We start from the raw sequence: 18,770 nt of genomic DNA, 5'->3' as shown, positions 1-18,770 counted from the left end.
TATTGATCAGTTGGAAGAAGCAATGTCAAGAAATTTCTATCTGCCAAGTGTGAAGTAATTCATTCTGGAAGGCCAAAAAAGGGTAGAACAAACACAGTAAATGGTAGAGCCCTGGGGAATGTTGATGAATCATTGGAACAGGAGAGAAAAATGTAGTTGTCATTGGGGATAATATAGTTAGGGGGATTGACACAGTTCTCTGTCGCGAAGATTGAGAGTACCGAAGGCTGTGTTGCCTGCCTGAGGCCCGGATTCAGGGCATCTTGTCTGACCTCCAGAGGAACTTGGAGTGGGAGGGAAAAGATCCGGTTTAATGATGTAGTCCATGTGGGCACCAATGACCTGCGTAGAATGAGGAAAGAGGTTCTGCTAAAGGAATTTGAGCAGCTAGGTACCAAATTGAAAAGCAGAACCAGGAAGGTAATAACTTCTAGATTGCTACCTGAGATGCGTGAACATTGGCTTAGGGTTGAGAGGATAAAGTGGCTCAAGACTGGTGTGAAAGAAGTGGTTTTGAATTTGTGGGACATTGGCACCAGTATTGGGGAAGGGGGGAACTGTTCTGACGGGATGGACACCACTTGAACCCGACTGAAATCAGACTCCTGGCAAACCTTATAACTAGGACTGTAGAGTTTCAAACTAAATAGTGGGAGGGTGGGGTCAGCAAATTGGAGCTGTAAGGGTGGAGTTAAAGGGAAAGAGAGTGCACGAAATGTTACAGAAGTCTCCTAAATTAATGGGACGGAAAGTTCAAGAAGGTGTAAGACAATAAGGTTGGATAAGGTTCCCCTGGGCCTGATGGTCTGCATCCCAGGATCCTCCAGGAGGTGGCTCTAGAAATAGTGGACGCATTGGTGATCATTTTCCAATGTTCAATAGATTCAGGATCAGTTCCTGTGGATTGGAGGATAGCTAATGTAATCCCACTTTTCAAGAAAGGAGCGAGAGAGAAAACAGGAATTACAGACCAGTTAGCCTGACTTCGGTAGTGGAAAAGATGCTGGAGTCAATTATTAAAGAGGTAATAATGGGGCATTTGGATAGCAGTAAAAGGATTAGTCCAAGTCAACATGGATTTATGAAAGGGAAATCATGCTTGCCTAATCTTCAGGAATTTTTTGAGGATGTGGCAAGTAAAATGGATGAAGGGGTGCCAGTGGATGTAGTGTATCTAGACTTTCAAAAAACCTTTGATAAGGTCCCGCACGGGAGACTGGTGACTAAAATTATAGCACATGGTATTGGGGGGTAGGGCGTTGACATGGATAGAAAATTGGTTGGCAGACCGGAAGCAAAGAGTGAACGGGTCCTTTTCAGAATGGCAGGCAGTGGCGAGTGGAGTGCCACAAGGCTCAGTGTTGGGGCCGCAACTGTTTACCATATATATTAATTTGGAAGAGGGAATTAGGAGCAACACTAGCAAGTTTGTGGATGACACAAAGCTGGGTGGCAGTGTGAAGTGTGAAGAGGATGATAGGAGGTTGCAGGGTGACCTGGACAGGTTGAGTGAGTGGGCAGATGCGTGGCAGATGCAGTATAATATAGATAAATGAGGTTATCCACTTTGGCAGCAAAAACAAGGGGAAGATTATTATCTCAATGGGGTTAGGTTAGGTAAGGGGGAGGTGCAGCGAGACCTGGGCGTCCTTGTACACCAGTCACTAAAAGTTGCCGTGCAGGTACAGCAGGCAGTGAAGAAAGCTAATGGAATGTTGGCCTTCATAACAAGAGGATTTCAGTATAGGAGTAAAGAGGTTGGTCTCCTAATTTGAGGAAGGACATCCTTGTGATTAAGGCAGTGCAGCGTAGGTTCACGAGATTGATCCCTGGGATGGCGGGACTGTCATATGAGGAAAGATTTAAAAGACTAGGCTTGTACTCACTGGAGTTTAGAGGGATGAGGGGGATCTTATAAAAACATATAAAATTATAAAAGGACTGGACAAGCTAGATGCAGGAAAAATGTTCCGAAAGTTGGGTGAGTCCAGAACCAGGGGCCACAGTCTTAGAATAAAGGGGAGGTCATTTAAGACAGGTGAGAAAAAACATTTTCACCCAGAGAGTTGTGAATTTATGGAATTCCCTGCCACAAAGGGCAGTGGAGGCCAAGTCACTGGATGGATTTAAGCGAGAGTTATGCCCGTCCCACTTAGGAAACCTGAACGGAAACCTCTGGAGACTTTGCGCCCCACCCAAGGTTTCCGTGCGGTTCCCGGAGGTTGCAGGTAGGGAGACTGACAAAAACCTCCGGGAACCGCACGGAAACCTTGGGTGGGGCGCAAAGTCTCCAGAGGTTTCCGTTCAGGTTTCCTAAGTGGGACAGGGGCATTAGATAGAGCTCTGGGGGCTAGTGGCTAGTCGATATGGGGAGAAGGCAGGCACGGGTTATTGATAGGGGACAATCAGCCATGATCACAATGAATGACGATGCTGGCTTGAAGGGCCGAATGGCCTCCTCCACTATATTCTATGTTTCTCTATGTTTCTAAAATCGTCCTGTGTGAGAAGGGAGGTGAATACCAAATTAAAGGTGTTGTATTTGAATGTGCGTAGTATAAGAAACAAAGTGGATGAGCTTGTAGGCAGTTGGAGATTGGTAGGTTTTATGTGGGAATTAGAGATGTGGCTGCAAGAGGATCAGAGCTGGGAGCTAAATATTTAGGGTTATACGTTATATTAGAATGATGGGAAGGTGGGCAGAGGGGTGGGGTAGGTCTTGGTTAGGAATGAAATTCAGTCCTTAATGAGGGGTGACATAGGATCGGAGGATGTAGTCAATGTGGGTAGAGCTGAGAAATTATATGGGTAAAAAGACACTAATTTACAAGCCCACAACAGTAACCAGGATACAAGCCACATAAGGAGATAAAATTGGCATGTTAAAAAAGCAATGAGGTGGTCATGGGAGATTTCATTATGCAGGTAGGCTGGGAAAATCAGGTTCGTACTAGACCCTAAGAAAGAGAATTTGCAGAGTGCCTCCGAGATAGATTCTTAGAGCAGCTTGCAGTGGAGCCTACTGAGGAAAAGGCAATTTTGGATTTACTGTTATGTAATGAACTGGATTTGATAAGGGAACTCCAGGTAAAGGAACCATTGGGAGGTTGGGACCACAACATGATATGTTTTTAATCTGCAATTTGAGAAGAGGGTGAAATCGGCTGTGTCGGTATTGCAGCTGGTCAAAGGGAACTACAGAGGCATGAGGGAGGAGCTGGTCAAAGTTGCCCGGAAACGGACCCTAGCAGGGATGATGGTGGACAGCAATGGCAGTAAAGAAAGCAAGAGGGCTTGTATACAAAACAGGGATGAAATGATGGCACTAAGGCACTTTAAGGCCGCATTTTGAATATTGTGTGCAATTTTGGGCACCATATCAGAGGAAGGATGTGCTGGCTCTGGAGAGGGTCCAGAGGAGGTTTACAAGAATGATCCCAGGAATAAGTAGGTTAACGTATGATGAGTGTTTGTCAGCACTGGGCCTGTACTCGCTGGAGTACAGAAGAATGAAGGGGGGGGACCTAATTGAAACATGCAGAATAGCGAAAGACTTGGATAGAGTGGACGTGGAGAGGATGTTTCCATTATTGGGAGAGTCTAGATGTCATAGCCTCAGAATTAGGAAGGAGATGAGAAATTTCTTTAGTCAGAGGGTGGTGAATCTGTGGAATTCTTTGCCACAGAAGGCTGTGGTGGATATTTTGAAGGTATAGATAGATAGATTCTTGACTAGTACAGGTGTCGGGGGTAATGGGGAGAAGGCAGGAGAAGGGGGTTAGGAGGGAGAGATAGATCAGCCATGATTGAATGGTGGAGCTGACGTGATGAGCCGAATGGCCTAATTCTACTCTTATTCCTTATGACCTTTGGGTATATGTCTGAATATTGAAAGTGGCTGCACTGCAGGGCTGCGGGTGTAGAAATCAGATAGAATGCTTCCTGCCATCAACCATGGCAAAGAATATAATAGCAAGAATATAATGTGAAAAGTTTACGAAAACATTGGTCAGGCCACAGTTGCAGCAATTCTGGGTGCTATGTGTAAAGGAAGGATGTGTTTTTACTAGATAAGATGCAGAGGGGATTCTCCAGGATGTTACCTGTATTGCAGCATTTTATTATAAGGAAGGGGGTGTTTTTATTATGGGGGGGGGGGGGGGGGTGTTGGGGGGAGATACTGGCCTGTAAAGTCAGACGTGGAAGTTGGCTATGGGAACGTAAATTAAAGGTGGCGTCGGACGATCGGTTGCCGGAAATTCAATGGTAGACCTGTACTCAAAATTGTGTTGATGTTCACTCTAATGACTATTTCATTTATTTAAACTTTCTACGTGTTTGTCAGTTTCCACAATGGTATCAATGTTATTGATTTATCCAGAATTTTTCAAAAGAGTATACAACATTTGGGCGAAAGAAAAGTTTCAGCATTGAGTCAAAATACCGGCGACTGTATGGCGTTGGTTTTGGACGTACTAATCCAAGAGAAATCACCAAACACTTCAGGGAAGGGCTAGTAAGGAAAAGGAGAGATGAAAGGGTAAGGAATTCCTCTAATTTGGGATTTTTAAACTTGGTCAATTAAATTTATCTAGTTACTTAACATTAACAATATTAATGTGCTGCATACTTTTTCATTCTCTTTGTTTATTAATTGATTTTTGTTCCCTTTAATATATATTACCCAAAATAAAAACTTAGCGCAGTAATATATTCCTAGTTTGCCTTATTTGTTTTTTTAAAAGATCACAAGTTCGTGAATTGAAGTACTTTTTAATTTTTTTAAATACTTGTATCTAATTTACTGGGGAAGCAAGGAAACGGTTTGTAATGTAGCACATGTGAGCTATAGAGTGCATTTTGACTGCAGAAATAATACAGAATTTGATCACTAATGTTGAAAATAAATTTTGCAAATATTTCTCCTTTAATACTTCCAAGCTTCAGTGTTTTTTTCTTATAACCTAACTATGTTGTTTTTAACTGGGCTTTTCTTTGCTTTTTGTTTATCAATGCCACATAGTTAAATCGTAGTGTACTATTTGTGACCTCACTATCGTAATGTTAAGGCTTAATTGGGAACATGAAAATTATATTCTTATAATCTGTTCATTGGACATGCTGACATTTATTGTCCATCCGTAATTAACTCTGAAGTGAACAGTTCTATATGCAAAACTCTATGTGGATGGTCAATTACTTTCCCAGAATGGCTAGTCAATCACATTTTTAGAACAATTTGGTGGTTTTATGTTTGTCATCGCCAGCTTTTAATAAAGGATATTATTACATTTTGAGGTGCAGTCTAGTAGAATCCTTTAAACTTTGTCCACGGAGAACAGTTTAAACCACATAACACTCGTGTATTTTAAGCCTATTGTTAATGGCGAGAATAATAACTTGTAATAATAGTTCAGAGTATCACAGAGAAATGCATTTTGGTGGTGCCCAGGAATTGGAGCTACATGCTACATGATTTGAATTATTGCCTATATATGAACTCCAAAGGGAGCAGTTGTTCCATACAAAAATTGCTTCAGTGGGTTTATTTAAATTTTTTATTTTGTAGTTAAAGTTGTCAAGCAAGTGATTTCCAAGATTACCTAAATTTTAGCCCTGGCTTAATTTTGTAATTATATAATCTGTATCTGAAAGCATGTAAAGCATCCTTGTACAAATTAATTTAATTAAGTATAAATTTGAATATAACAAGCTAATATGCATGTCACTGAGCTTCCTATTATCGTCATTTTATTATGTCATTAGTACATTATATGTCAACCATAGTTCTTTAGTCTTTGACATTGCTTGTCATGGAATCGACCAAGGCTCTTCCTTTGTGGATAATGGTGTCCGAAAAGCAGGATGAGCAGTTACAAATCAACATGAGATAATAGCGATGGCAGTCTACCAGCGAATACATCAGCTCAACAAACAGATTTATGAGCTTTAGTGGAAGCATGTCAGATGGCAGAACGAAGAGCAGCTAACATCTACACCGATTCCAGATATGCCTTTGAAGTCGCCCACAACTGCTGATAATCTAGAAGCCTGGGGCAATGCAATAGCTGATCAGGTAGCTTGGGAAGCTCCCTCTTTACTCCCTGTACTGACAACCAGATGCACCTCTCTACAAGCTTGAGACTCAGATATAGGCCAGTGGACAAATTGAGGGTATTTAAAGTGTGCTCCAATGGCTTATGGAGACATGAAGAGACTGGACAACCAGTTGCTCCACAATGCCTTATTTGGCTCACTCCTGGGGCCATCTGGCTCGGATACAAATGGTAACCCGGTTCCAAAAAAACTGGTGGAGTTGTGGGTTTTGAAAATATGCCCAACAAGTCTATGGCTTGCCAAAAGACTTTAACCCAGGATCAAATACGACCTTGTCTCATTATGAGCTCCTGCCTAGGCGGGAGCCTAGGCAAGTTGATTATATTTCCCTTCCTAAGCGTCAAGGGTACTCTGATGTTGTGGTCATAGTTGACAGATTCTCTAGATGGGTGGAAGCTATCCCCTCTAGATGGGCTACAGCCTCACACGCTGCTATAGTTTGGTATAAAGACTGTATCCCAAGATGGGATGTCCCCTCTAACATTCACTCAGATCAGGGTACACACTTTACAAGTACAGGTGCACAACCTTTTATCCGAAAGCCTTGGGACCAGACACTTCTCGGATTTCGGGATTTTTCGGTTTTCTGAACGGAAGGTTTTTAGCGTAGATTTTAACATGTGGTTCAGTGGTGGAGTGCTCGGCTTGTGGCCGCAAGGTCGCGAGTTTGCGCCTCGATCCCGGCAGTTACCCGGTCAGGGCCGGCCTTTAGCCGATAGGATCTATTTCTCCCAATTGGGCCCCGCGCTAGAGTAATCAAATCAATTGGAGCAAAGGTCTTATAGCGCGCAAGATGGTCCACTCCTGCGAAATACAATGAACTGACGCGTAGTTCGCACCGGAGCGTAACCTCCGTCATTTCAGTGACCCCGACCCGACTTCAGTTATGCCTCTCGCAGCGTTGCGGGGGAACAGTTTAGGTGTTGTTAAATGTTTTTTATCACTTCCTTTTTAAACGGCACATGCCTTGTACTTTTTAAACGGCACATACTGCAGATGCTGATTAAACCGAAGACAGACACAAAAGGCTGGAGTAAATCAGCGGATCAGGCTGCGTCTCTGATGAGGAATACGTGATAATAGGAGGAAATAGGTGATATTTTGGGTTGACTTTTTCAATAGCTGCCATGAGGGGAGAAGCGCCGGCACCAAGAGCGAGCGAAAGCGTGGACAGACGGACGAAAGCAACGTTCATAGAGCGGCGTTCGTAGACATTTCGGGTCGAGACCCTTCTTCAGACTGATAGTCAAGGGAAACGGGAGATATCGGCATATCTTCCATTCACCGTCCATAGCTCTTGCTCCTCTTTCCCCTGAGTCAGTCAGAAGAGGGGTCTCGACCCGAAATGTCACCTACAAAGATCTTTGGTCACCTATTCCGACCTATGATCGTTGCTTTTGTCCGTTCTGTCCGCGCGTTCGCTCGCTCTTAGTGCCGGCGTTTCTCCCCTCAGACTCCGCCAAACAAACACACACACACACACACAGCATGTCCGGCAGATCGCTGCGGGCCGAGAGAAGGAGTAGAGAGGTAGAGGGGGAAGAAAGGGGTAGATGGGGAGGGGGGTGTGAGGGGGAATGGAGAAGGGGGAGGTGCCCTCATGCTCCCGGGGCAGCTCTCCCGTCCCTCTAGTCGCCGTGCTTCACGCACACAGCCCCGGTTCCCGCCCTCCCCCCTCTCTCCAGGAAGACGTGGTGAACAATACACGGAGGGCCGGGCAGGGGGTTGCAGCAACGTTTACAAACCTGGGACTCAGCTCACGCCCGGACCCAGGCATCCGCTCCCGCCGCTGGACCTCTCCCTCTCTCCCTTCCCTCCCTTCCCTTCTTCTCTCCCTTCTCTCCTTCTCCCCTCAGACAGACACACGCACGCACACACACACACACACACACACACACCCTTGCTCTCTCTTTTGCCATATCTCCCCTCCCTTTGCCGAAAGCCTTCCTCAGACTGATAGGGGGGGACTGATAGGGCAGTCTGAGGAAGGGTCTCGGGCCGAATTCCTTTGCTCCATAGATGCTGCTCGACCCGCTGAGTTTCTCGACCATTTTTGTGAATCCCTAGACCTAGTTCAATGAGCGTCCACCGAGGCTCACCCGGAGAGGTGACCGCGGAACCTCTCCGGGCGACCCTCGGTGGACGCTCACTGTACTAGGTCTAGGGATTCCTACTCTCCCGGGCAATATACCCTCCCTTTTTTCCAGGACCGAAAATGTCCGATTTTCAGAGCTTTTCGGTTTCTAGAATTTCGGATAAAAGGTTGTGCACCTGTATTGTTTGTAAGGAGGTCTGCGTACTCTTGAACATTACCTGCCCCCATCATCCACAATCCTCTGGTTTGGTTGTGCTCATGAATCACACTATTAAGGATCTCCTAACTAAGGGAATGCCATGGCCACAGGCCTTCCCCATTGTCTTATATGTATTAGGACCATCCTAATAATAAAAACAGGTCTGAACCCCATTGATGTTATCACTAACAGACCTATGTCACTGCCAGGAACCTCAGACTTACAAAAAGCTGATTGTCATCTTATGACTGATGCTCTTTTAGAATACTGCATAAGCCGGACAAAAGCTATCAGTTCTGCCTCCCAACAGGTATCGGCTACGTGGGGTGACTGACCAGAGGGAGGCCACGACATAATCACAGGCGTACCGATCTATGTTAAGACGATTCAAAAGGAACCATTAGGCTCTAAATGCGTGAGGACCTTTCCAGGTGCTGTTGACCATGCAAGCTGCAGTTACGGTCCAGCAGAAGAAAGCCTGGATACACGCCTCTCATGTTAAAAGGGCCACTCTAGACCAAGTATCAATAACAAAAGTGAACTGGAATTATTTTATAATGATGACTGCTTTCTTTATTGTATAATTTATTCAAGTTTTTAAAAATTCTTATTTAGATGATTAATTCTCTCTGGTAGTAATCAAAGGGGGGATTGTAGGGCCTCACAAAGAATGAATAGGAATTCTTGCAGATAATTGATAGGGTTAGTCTAGAGTTGATAGGATTAGTTTATTTAAAAAAACGGTAACCTTGGGTCTACTGAATGCAATGACAGAGCAGCTTGTGAATTCAAAGTTACAACTGATAAGAATCTAGACAGTACTGTGAACAATAACCCCTTTAATGATACAAAGGTGCTATTATATATATATATACACACACACACACATATATATATATTTATAAACAAAACCTGTTTTTCAGCAGTGTGTTCTGTGTGAAAGTTGTGAGTTGAATATCCAGTGACTTTTGTCTGCTAGTTATGTTCAATCTTTTAGTTGTAATTCCATGGGGTTTTTTTTTGTTTTGTTAGTTATGAAATGTTCAGTTTTAGTTAAGGTCTGCAGATGCTTTGTTCAGTTGCCATATAACCGTTGTGCCTAAATAAAAAGTTCTAAACACTACTACTAGACTCGGCAAATTATTAAGCAATCCAGTGGTCCTACAAGAAGCTTGGCTCACCCCTACGAACTTTGTAATCTCCAGCTAGGACTTCAAGCAATGTTGATGCAAGGTTATGATCTTTGTTCACCTCCTTGAGTGATATCCATTTTGTGCACTGCTTGACAATTTCTTCTTAAATGATAAAACAGTGCCAGATGATGCAATACTAGCACAATACTTGTATAAGGTTGTTATTTTGTCTTTAATTTATTTTGAATGTTATAGTTTTTAAATATAAGAACAAATGGTGGACATTGAAACTTGTTATATGAAAAATAGAAAAATCAATTTGCACAAGGATGTTTGCACAAATTCAATACAAAATATCTTCACACATGCTATCCAAGTGTTCACCAGTATAAATGCAGTGAGACTAACGGTGCATATCTACCTGGTTCTAGATGGTCAATTCAAATTCTGTAGAAATATACAGAAAACTATTTCCTATGTTGTCGTCGTCCCCCAACCCCCAAGTCATTAAGAAATTAACATACTTTTGATTCTAACCGTATGGCTGCTGATTTTTATTTCCTTTTTAATTAGGAATTACCCAGCAGTACCACAGACAAGTAATTGACCAGAATGTGGAAGTGTTGAGATCTGTTTGAAGAAAATCTCCCGAGAACATCTTTTTGAAATCTTATATGCCTGTTGCAGACTGCTGTGGATCCTATTATTTGTTCACCTTATTTCACTCTAGTTAGTGGTACTTAAGACACTTTGTAAAGTATTCCTCGGCAATCTGAACATAATTTTGACAGTATGAGTTAATATGAGCACTGTACCCCAAATAGTACCTTCTGCTCTAATTTCTGACATAGTTTTCCCATTAATAAATTAGTGTGAACAGCATACCGTTAAAAGCTATAAATATTGATGCTAAATAACAATCTGTTCAAATGTTATCAATGATGTACCAAGGGTTGAAAGTAGCATTATGTTTCAAAATTATGTAGCCTGTGACTACAGGGGACTGAACAGAAAATGCTTGTTGCTTATTGATGTAGATGTCTGAATAAAAGTGTTTTCATTGTTTATATCAAACTTTATGGCTAGCTATGCTCCCGTGGTTTTACTTTTCATTTGATCATGCAGTTTTGCATGTATAAATAAACAATGTTAATATTTGGTTAAGATACTTGAGCATTTGTACCTCTTTTCTGTTCTGTTGAAATGGGCATTGTTCTCCACTGTGTAGGATTAGCACCAAATTTGGGTGAGATTGAATGCTACAAAAAAGATAGAATCAGAAACACTATCAATCTTGCAAAAGCATGGCACAATGTAACAAAATATTGTAAAAGGGCAAGTGATACAAAGCAAGAAGCAAAGAATGGGAATCTCACTATTCACGAAACCGTGGGAACGGGGTGATTCATATTTTAAAGACTTTTAGATCTTTGATCTTTATTCTAAACTGTTCTTGTGCCCATTCTCAGGTTGGTGCTAATTAATCTCCGATTGGATACCTGTCTGGAACATCACATGTTTGCAGTTTGCAACAAGGAAAGTTCAGTAATGAGAGCCAGTTATAGAAATGTTAAAATTGCATTTCTTCAACAGACAAATATGCCAGTGACTAAACAAAACAATCTTTTAAAATTGGCTATCTAGACTACACGTAATATGAATGTTTTGAATTTGTTGTTTTGTGCTTAGAAGAATCACTTATTTGTATTTTCCTTTTGAACTTTTGCAGAGTCTCAACTGATTGAACCATCTATTTTATAAACTGTTAGGTTTTGTTAGTTAACATTGATTTTATTTGACACGTGTTGTCTGTTGCAACCATTTATGGAGCAAATTGAGGGGATTTTCCATTTATTTTCTTGATCTTTCATCCATAGTTAACCTCTTGAAACCATTGATAGTACGTCAGTAATGTCAACTTCATATTTTTGGGAGATATTGAAACCTATCAAAACTTTTATAAACGTTCTATGCCAGCATTTCTATTTTGAATGGAGGGACTGGCTACTGAAAGTTTAATGGTGGATTGTTCAATTATTTATATTAAAAGTCGTATAACATTGAAATAGTTTATGAATCCTAACTGCTTGCTTGTTTTCTATGTTAGTGACTCAGATTTTGATCTACAGATATACTTCAAGCATTTGATCCCCTAAGCTTCCCAATTGGTTAATACACAACTCCATTGGAAAAAAGCATTTGTATCTTTTGTATGCAGAATGCTTTTCTTAGTACTGATAACTTGCTTAAACAAAATACTAGAAATGCTCAGCAAGTCGAGCAGCATCCTTGGAGAACAAAACTTTATAATTTTAAGCTGATTCTATTTAATTCAAATGCATTTTGTTAATAACTTTCTAACAGTTGACCATGCAGTGATGTTTTATGAAACTATTCGTTTTGAAAGCTGTTAATTTCAGTACACGGCAAGGTTGAAATTACTGGGAACTTTTCTGAAATCATTTTGTTTTTCATTTAACTACAGCAGCCACATTTATTGTGACTGATATTAGTCCTGTTGATTTATCAGTATATTAGGTGTTGCTTAAACCACATGTTTATTGCATTAAAATTCCTTGTTTGAAAAATTGCATTGTTTACTTCTCCAATCCATACAATTATGGCTGCTTCATTAAAATAGTCTTTCAACTATAGCCAAACTTAAGTTGTATTCAGTCATAAATAAAACAAATACATTTAAAGTTCAACGTGTATTATCCTGATGTTTTTAATATTTAATTAAATCCTTGCTTGTACATCCCACACTTTTTGGATTTCTTTCCTCCAAACTTCGTAACTGTATGTTCGAATAGAGTTTTAAACAAAACTCTATTCCCATAGTTTTATTTAAAAACATGACTGACCATGCTTTTAATCTGCTGAATTTCATGTTCAGCTTAGTTTGTTCTGCACCATTTACTCTTGCCACTTCAAATTTCATGAAACATTTTTACAGTACAGGCACTATTTTTTTTACTGCTCTATTCCTATTATTCTATTTATTTTGGATCCCGATAAGATAGAACTTTATTTTTTCCAGGAAGGAAATTGATCTGCCAACAGTCATAAAAACACACAATACATGAAATTAAAGTGACGGGTGAAAAGGATTGGGGATGTGCAAAGATTGGGGGTGGGGGGGGGGGGGGGGAGGGGAGGGGAGCCAGTCTACCCCACGATAGAAGGGGGAAGAGTTGTACAGTTCGATAGCCACAGGGAAGAGGGATCTGTGGAGTTCTGTCCTGCATCTTGGTCGAAATAGTCTGTTGCTGAAGGTGCTCCTCAGGTTGACCAGTGTGTCATGGAGTGGGTGAGCTGTGTTGTCCAGGATGCTCCACAGTTTGAGGAGCATCCTCCCCTCTAAGATCACCTCCCTTGATCACTTGGACATTATGTCAAATACTGCTGTCAGGGAATGGTACTGAAGTGCTATCTTCAAAATTCCTTTAAACAATCTTGGGAACAATATTTTATGCAAGTGCCTGTATTGCATTATCCTAGACCTCTCTCTAAACGTTGGCATTCCCTGTTTCCCCAATTCTTTCAGAACAGAACAAAACGTAATTGTTTCAAATTATAAAAATTAAAAGGGTTATTAAAGGTACGTGGCTAAACTGCACTGCTCTGGATCAATGGGGACAAGAACTCAAGACAAAGTCAGTCCGGCAGCATCTGTGCAGGGAATGGACAGATGGCATTTCGGGTCAGGGCCTCTGTTGTTTTACTTAGTGAAAGTGAGGGCCATCACTGGCTTATTGATGATTAGAGGTATTTCAAAAATAACGTGACACATTTGAATGACTCATCCATCTGTAGCTTATGTAGTTTAATTGTGCAACTTTCATGCCATAATCATTTTTTCTAAATGGACCCGAAAGTAAACATTGAAGCATATGGACATAATTAACAATACTTTTAATTGCCTATCCCTATGTGATCTTGTAAAGGTGCTGTGGTTGATTTTTGGTAATTCTGCTGAAAGTCATTAGAATATTCAAATTCATTTCCTGTGCCATTACATTGATATTGACACTTATGGTAGACACAAAAAAGGGGGGAAGGGGGGGGGGGGTATGATTAGAAATGAAACATCAGCCAGCTGTGTTCTTCCAGCAGTTATTTTTTTGCTCCAGCTTCCATCATCACCAGTCTTGTTACACTTCCTTTCATTAATTCCAGCCCAATCTTCCTTCTGCCTCATAGGTTCTGATGGTACCACCTCACATTGTCAGTGTTTCTAATTTGACTTGCCATGTCTTCACCCATGGGTTTCTCTGGCCACTTTGAACTTCGTCCTCTTTTTCCATCCGTCTCCTAGACCAGAGTGGGATGGCTCCCCTGTTATCTTCCAGCTCAGAAGCCTCCATCATCGATGCTGGGACCGCCGATCGGGAGCCTGGGATTTCTCGCCAAGATCACCAGTGGTGGAGCTCCATCCAGCGCGGCATGTTAGCTTCGGAAGTCGCGGTCTCGAGTAAGGAAGCGGCCGTTCTAGGTATCCCAAGCCGCTGAGAAGATTCTCCCGACGCCGCAGCACCATCACCCGGCGAGAAGGGCCTGGAACATCGAAGGCCTCAATATGCCCGACTATGGGATGGGGACTGGACTTTATGCCTTTCCTCAGTGGGAACCATTATGGGGGGAAGTTTTTATGTTTAAATTTCTTTATTACTTTTATGTTGTATTCTTTTTAATGTGCTGCAATGGCAATCCACATTTCACTACACCAATTGGTGTATATGACAAATAAAGAACCTTTGAACCTCTGATGTACCCTAGGATGCAGACCATCAGGCCCTGGGGATTTATCAGCCTTTAGTCCCATCACTCTACCCAACACCATTTCCTGCCTAATGTGGATTTCCTTCAGTTCCTCCGTCACCCCAGATCCTCTGGCCACTAGTATATCAGGAAGATTGTTGTGTCCTCCTTAGTGAAGACGGATCCAAAGTACCTGTACCATAGGGTATCTTTCCAGTCAACTTTGGCCTGCTCCTACCTCATGACTCCTGTAGGGGTTTTGCGTTTCCCTTTACTCCACAAACAGGATTCCCCTAGGTTCTAGACCTCGGAATTATGGTGGGATATGATAAAAAGGTTGAATTGACCAGAGTGTGCCGATGAGAGAAAACAGAAACCAAGATGGACTCAAAGCAAGTCTAAAATTCACAGGCTTTATTAAACAATGAGAAATCGAATCTCACCAACACTACACAATTCGTGGCTAAACTTATGCTTTAAACTAAGACTATGGACAGAAGACTATCGGGCACGTCGTAAAACTTACTTTTAACACAATTTTACTCCCCCTCGACCTCTATCCTATTTCGGGAAGTTCACCAGGATACTCACGGCTAAGTCGATGCAGGCCCACGAGCTGTCCAGCAGAGCAGGAAGAGAGAGAGAGAGTTCTGGCTTGACTTCGGCTTTTATACCTGAGCTTCCTTTGAAACCCCCAGGTGGTACTCTGGATAGAAGGGGTTCTTTTGATGTTTCCCAGTTTCGATCTGGCATGAACAATAGGCTTCTGATGATAAGGGGTTTGCTGATGTCATGATCCCTCAGCCTGATCGTTATCATCCCCGATGGTGATTGTGCTTCAGCTGGCCTGTTTACCACCGTCTGCTGAGGCTTGGTTCCTTCCTTTGTGTATCCAAGAGAATCTCGTTATCTCCGTCTCAACCTTTCCTGTTCACACCGTTGTGTGATGTCCAAGTCCACAGGCCAGACGGGTTTGAAACTTGAAATTGATTCTTTCTGTGGATTGGGGGGTTTTTCCGTTGCAGCCAGCAAATCTGTCTTTTTAAAATATCCATGTCCTTATCCAAGTTCTTCCATTATTTTGGAGGATTAGCCCCAATAACTTACATGCCCCTACGATACGTCCAGGCTTGCACGGACCGTGTCGATTGACAAAGTTAGTGGGCAATCCTCCAGCCTCAAGAGCTGTAAACACTCCTGGTGAGAAGGTGAAATTATGTACCCCGAAAGCCCCCTTAATCGCTAAACTAGGCCCTCGAAACACATTAACTTACACTATACACCTTTTTCTTTACATCAATCCCACAAACCATACAGTACCCTCACGACCATTCCCTGAAAATGCAGGGATTACAATTTATGTACAAAAACTATTGCACTAGAGTACAGACATTTTACAGTGATGGGGTGTCGTTACGGTGACGTCGGGCGGCTCGATTTACCAGCTGTTGTAATTTGGCCATCCTCCTCTGCCTTTTAAATTTGCAATTAATGCATAGCAAATACACCACAATTATCATCTGGCAGATGATCAGAACATGGGACACGATGCGGACCCATGCTGGAACTATGATCCAGGACTCCAGGTCCCACCAACTTGGAGACTTGATCCCTTCGATCTCCCTGGCGATATCCAGAGTCTTTTGTTCCAGGGAGAAGAAGTGTTTGTGCGACAACTCGACCGCCACCAGCAACTCTTTTAATTTTTCATTCACTGGGGGAATATCATACCCAAAATGGGCAACATAGTTAAATAAGTCATTTACATTTTCTCGTACCGAGAGGTGAACCGAAGAAGGTTCCGGGATGGGTAATATTCGCTGCTGTGCCACATGGACTTCTGCCCTGGGTTTAAAGCAGAAGCTGCTGTGCGGTATCGGGCACCACAGCTGTGATCCGTGCTGATACCGCTGGGCACTTGTGGTGACACAGTACGTCCCACTGCCTATATACGCCACCTGTGGAGGGACATGGTCTGCCGCCATCGCCTCCATGGTAAAGTTTATAGGCTGTGCCACAACAGTCCTGAACCCACACTGAGGCCTAACCTCAGCGCCCATGTGCTGGGGACACAGGATTACCTGTGCTCCCCGGCTCCGACAACCCAAAAGGTCAATGCCTGTCACAGCTTGCTCCCTCACTATGACATAGGGCGGGACCTTCCCGTAGCGAATATGCACCCCCCCCACGAACAACTCCCACGTTCTCCACTCGGTACAGAGGAGCTGGTCGTGCCGAGGTTCCCATCACCGGGATTCTTACGACCACTCCCATTATGGTGTGATTGGATTTTCCGCAATCCACCGGTACCAGGGTAGGCCTCGGAGGCCACACGAAGCTGACAAGGACTCAAAGTGCTGTTATAAGGGTGTAGCGCTGCTAGGTGCTGGTTGCTTATCCAGGAGGGGACCCGACCTTGCCTTAGGTCTTCCAGGTTGCTCCTCCCCTCCCCCAACAACCACGCACCATACAGCCCACACACCTCATTCTGTGCAGCCTGATCGGACGCATTCCGGTCCTCTTTAATCAAAGCGTTTATCGTTTTTGCATGTGTCTCCAATTGCGCTATGATTTCTTTTAGATGTAGAGTCATTGCCACCTCTTCGTGCAGTCCCGATCCTACCACCGCATTTTCCTCCCCCAGAACCTTTCGCAACTGGCCCTTCAACTGATTGATCTGCAAGGCCAGTTCTACGTTGTCCATGCTATTAATAATAGACGTCCCTGTGTTAAATGCTGTAAACCCGTCGTTAACCACCCCTCGTCTTTGCCTACCGGACCCCAACGTGAAATCCCCTCCCCCGTGGTACATCTCTTCTATGTCTATGTCCCCAAAATCCAGGTTGTGGAATTTCTGGAACATGTCTTTTAGCAGGGCCTGATATAATAATTCCGTCTCGCGGGGGCACCATGCGGGTACTCCTCCGTGTCTCCGCGACGCGCCACGCACACCCGGAGGCACATCGTTGCCATCATCCTTACGGTGGGGCTACTTATCTGGAAAACAAAGCAAAACACCTCCTTGCCTCCACAAAGCTATCCGCCTAAAATGGCATTTGGGGTTTTGATTTTGTCTGTTGTGGTCTACTTTTCCACAGCACATCCCTTTGATCCCGTACTGTCTGTCCCTGTACTCCCCTGTAGCTATACAAAACCCTATATCTAATTACGCTAACTACATCTACTTACACACAAACCAATGCTATATACAACGCCACCCGTCTCCGGGTGGCCAACACATAACTGGTCCCCGTCACGCTGGGGCCACCCCTCTGGTGGGCCCACCCGTGCAGGCCAGAACTCCTCCTGTCGAGGGGCCTGACTGCCCCTCACCTCCCTTTGCACTACGGGGTTTAGAGATACCCCTACGTTCCCTGTGGAGACTGGGCTCCCTCCAGCCGCACTCCATAGTGCCCTGTTTCGACCACTCTCCTTCCCGGCCCTCCTGTGGCCGGCCCCAGCCCTAGGTTTAATTAGGGATGGGGACCACCTGACCCTGTCACTCCTACGTCTGACCGGGGGTTCCCACACCAGAGGTAATACCTCCATCTCCTCTGCTTCTGCTAGTTCTGCCTCTCTTAGGCAGTCTACGGTACCTGCCTGCGGAGGGCTGGAGTCAGCATCCTTCTCCGCTGCTTCCAGTCCTCGCCCTGGAACACAGCCGGCTGCTTCAGGCTGACTACCTGTGGACTTGCCTGGCTCCCCTACGGTTTCCACATCAACCCGGGTCTGTTCTTGATCTTTACCCCCATACGGTCCCTCTATCTTCTCCTGCCTGCAAATGGCTGCTGAGGCAGCCTTTAAAATGGGGTCTTGTGCCTGGACCATGGTCAGGTCCGGGGCCAAAACCACTCCCACACTCTCCTTTTCTCGAGGCTGCTCCCTGGCTGCAGCTACCTGTCCTTCCTCATGGGGATCCCATGCTTTCCCACTCCTGGCTCCTTCCCTGGCCAAGCAATCCGCCCTCTGATTTCCCTCGCCTCGTGGACTATAGGGCGCCCTACTAGATAGAGGGGATGTACGGGGGTTGTCCGTGTGGACAATGATACTGGAAGCACCAATGTCCAGCAGATAACTCCCGACCACATCCTGGATCTCCATCTTGACCCAGGGTCTCCCACATGGGCCACACTCTAACGGGCATAGGAATGTGGGCTGTTTCACTGGCAGTCATAAAGGTGCCGGGGGTGCGGATACGGGCGCGCCCTGGCCTGTTGCCATGGCTACCTGTCCGGACCCTCCCGTCTTTGACTGCAAATAGGTAATTAGATCCTTTATATCTATTGTTACCGGGGTCCTATCCCCCACTGCTCTACTTAGGTTTCTGCACTCCCTCTTGTAGTGCCCGGGCTTCCCACACCCGTAGCACACCGGCCTCATCTCGGAAGAGGTCTGGCTGCCTTCCTGTTTCCACTGCCTCCTTTTGGGGGGTGCCGGTACTATTTTGTGCACCTTGCCCTTAAAG

At 44.1% G+C, this 18,770-nt stretch overlaps 1 protein-coding gene across 6 annotated transcripts in view; it reads left to right on the top strand.

Annotated features, from left to right (window-relative positions):
• The window catches only part of bclaf3 (BCLAF1 and THRAP3 family member 3), a 53,668-nt gene extending 41,416 nt beyond the window's left edge, over positions 1-12,252 (top strand). For 5 of the 6 annotated variants that reach the window (XM_033032938.1, XM_033032939.1, XM_033032940.1 and 2 more), the window contains 2 exons: positions 4,382-4,540; positions 10,118-12,252. In XM_033032938.1, coding sequence (XP_032888829.1) covers positions 4,382-4,540; positions 10,118-10,147 — 189 coding nt within the window. In that variant the 3' untranslated portion in view covers positions 10,148-12,252. Of the gene's footprint in view, positions 1-4,381; positions 4,541-8,721; positions 9,271-10,117 lie in introns of those variants that run through there. The other variant, XM_033032936.1, reaches the window with a different exon arrangement.
• The last annotated feature ends 6,518 nt before the right edge of the window (positions 12,253-18,770 follow it).

This window comes from Amblyraja radiata, chromosome 14, assembly GCF_010909765.2.
Source record: "Amblyraja radiata isolate CabotCenter1 chromosome 14, sAmbRad1.1.pri, whole genome shotgun sequence".
Classification (NCBI taxonomy): Eukaryota; Metazoa; Chordata; class Chondrichthyes; order Rajiformes; family Rajidae; genus Amblyraja; species Amblyraja radiata.
The sequence above is the reverse complement of the archived record's forward strand: the minus strand, read 5'-3'. Positions and strand labels throughout refer to the sequence as shown.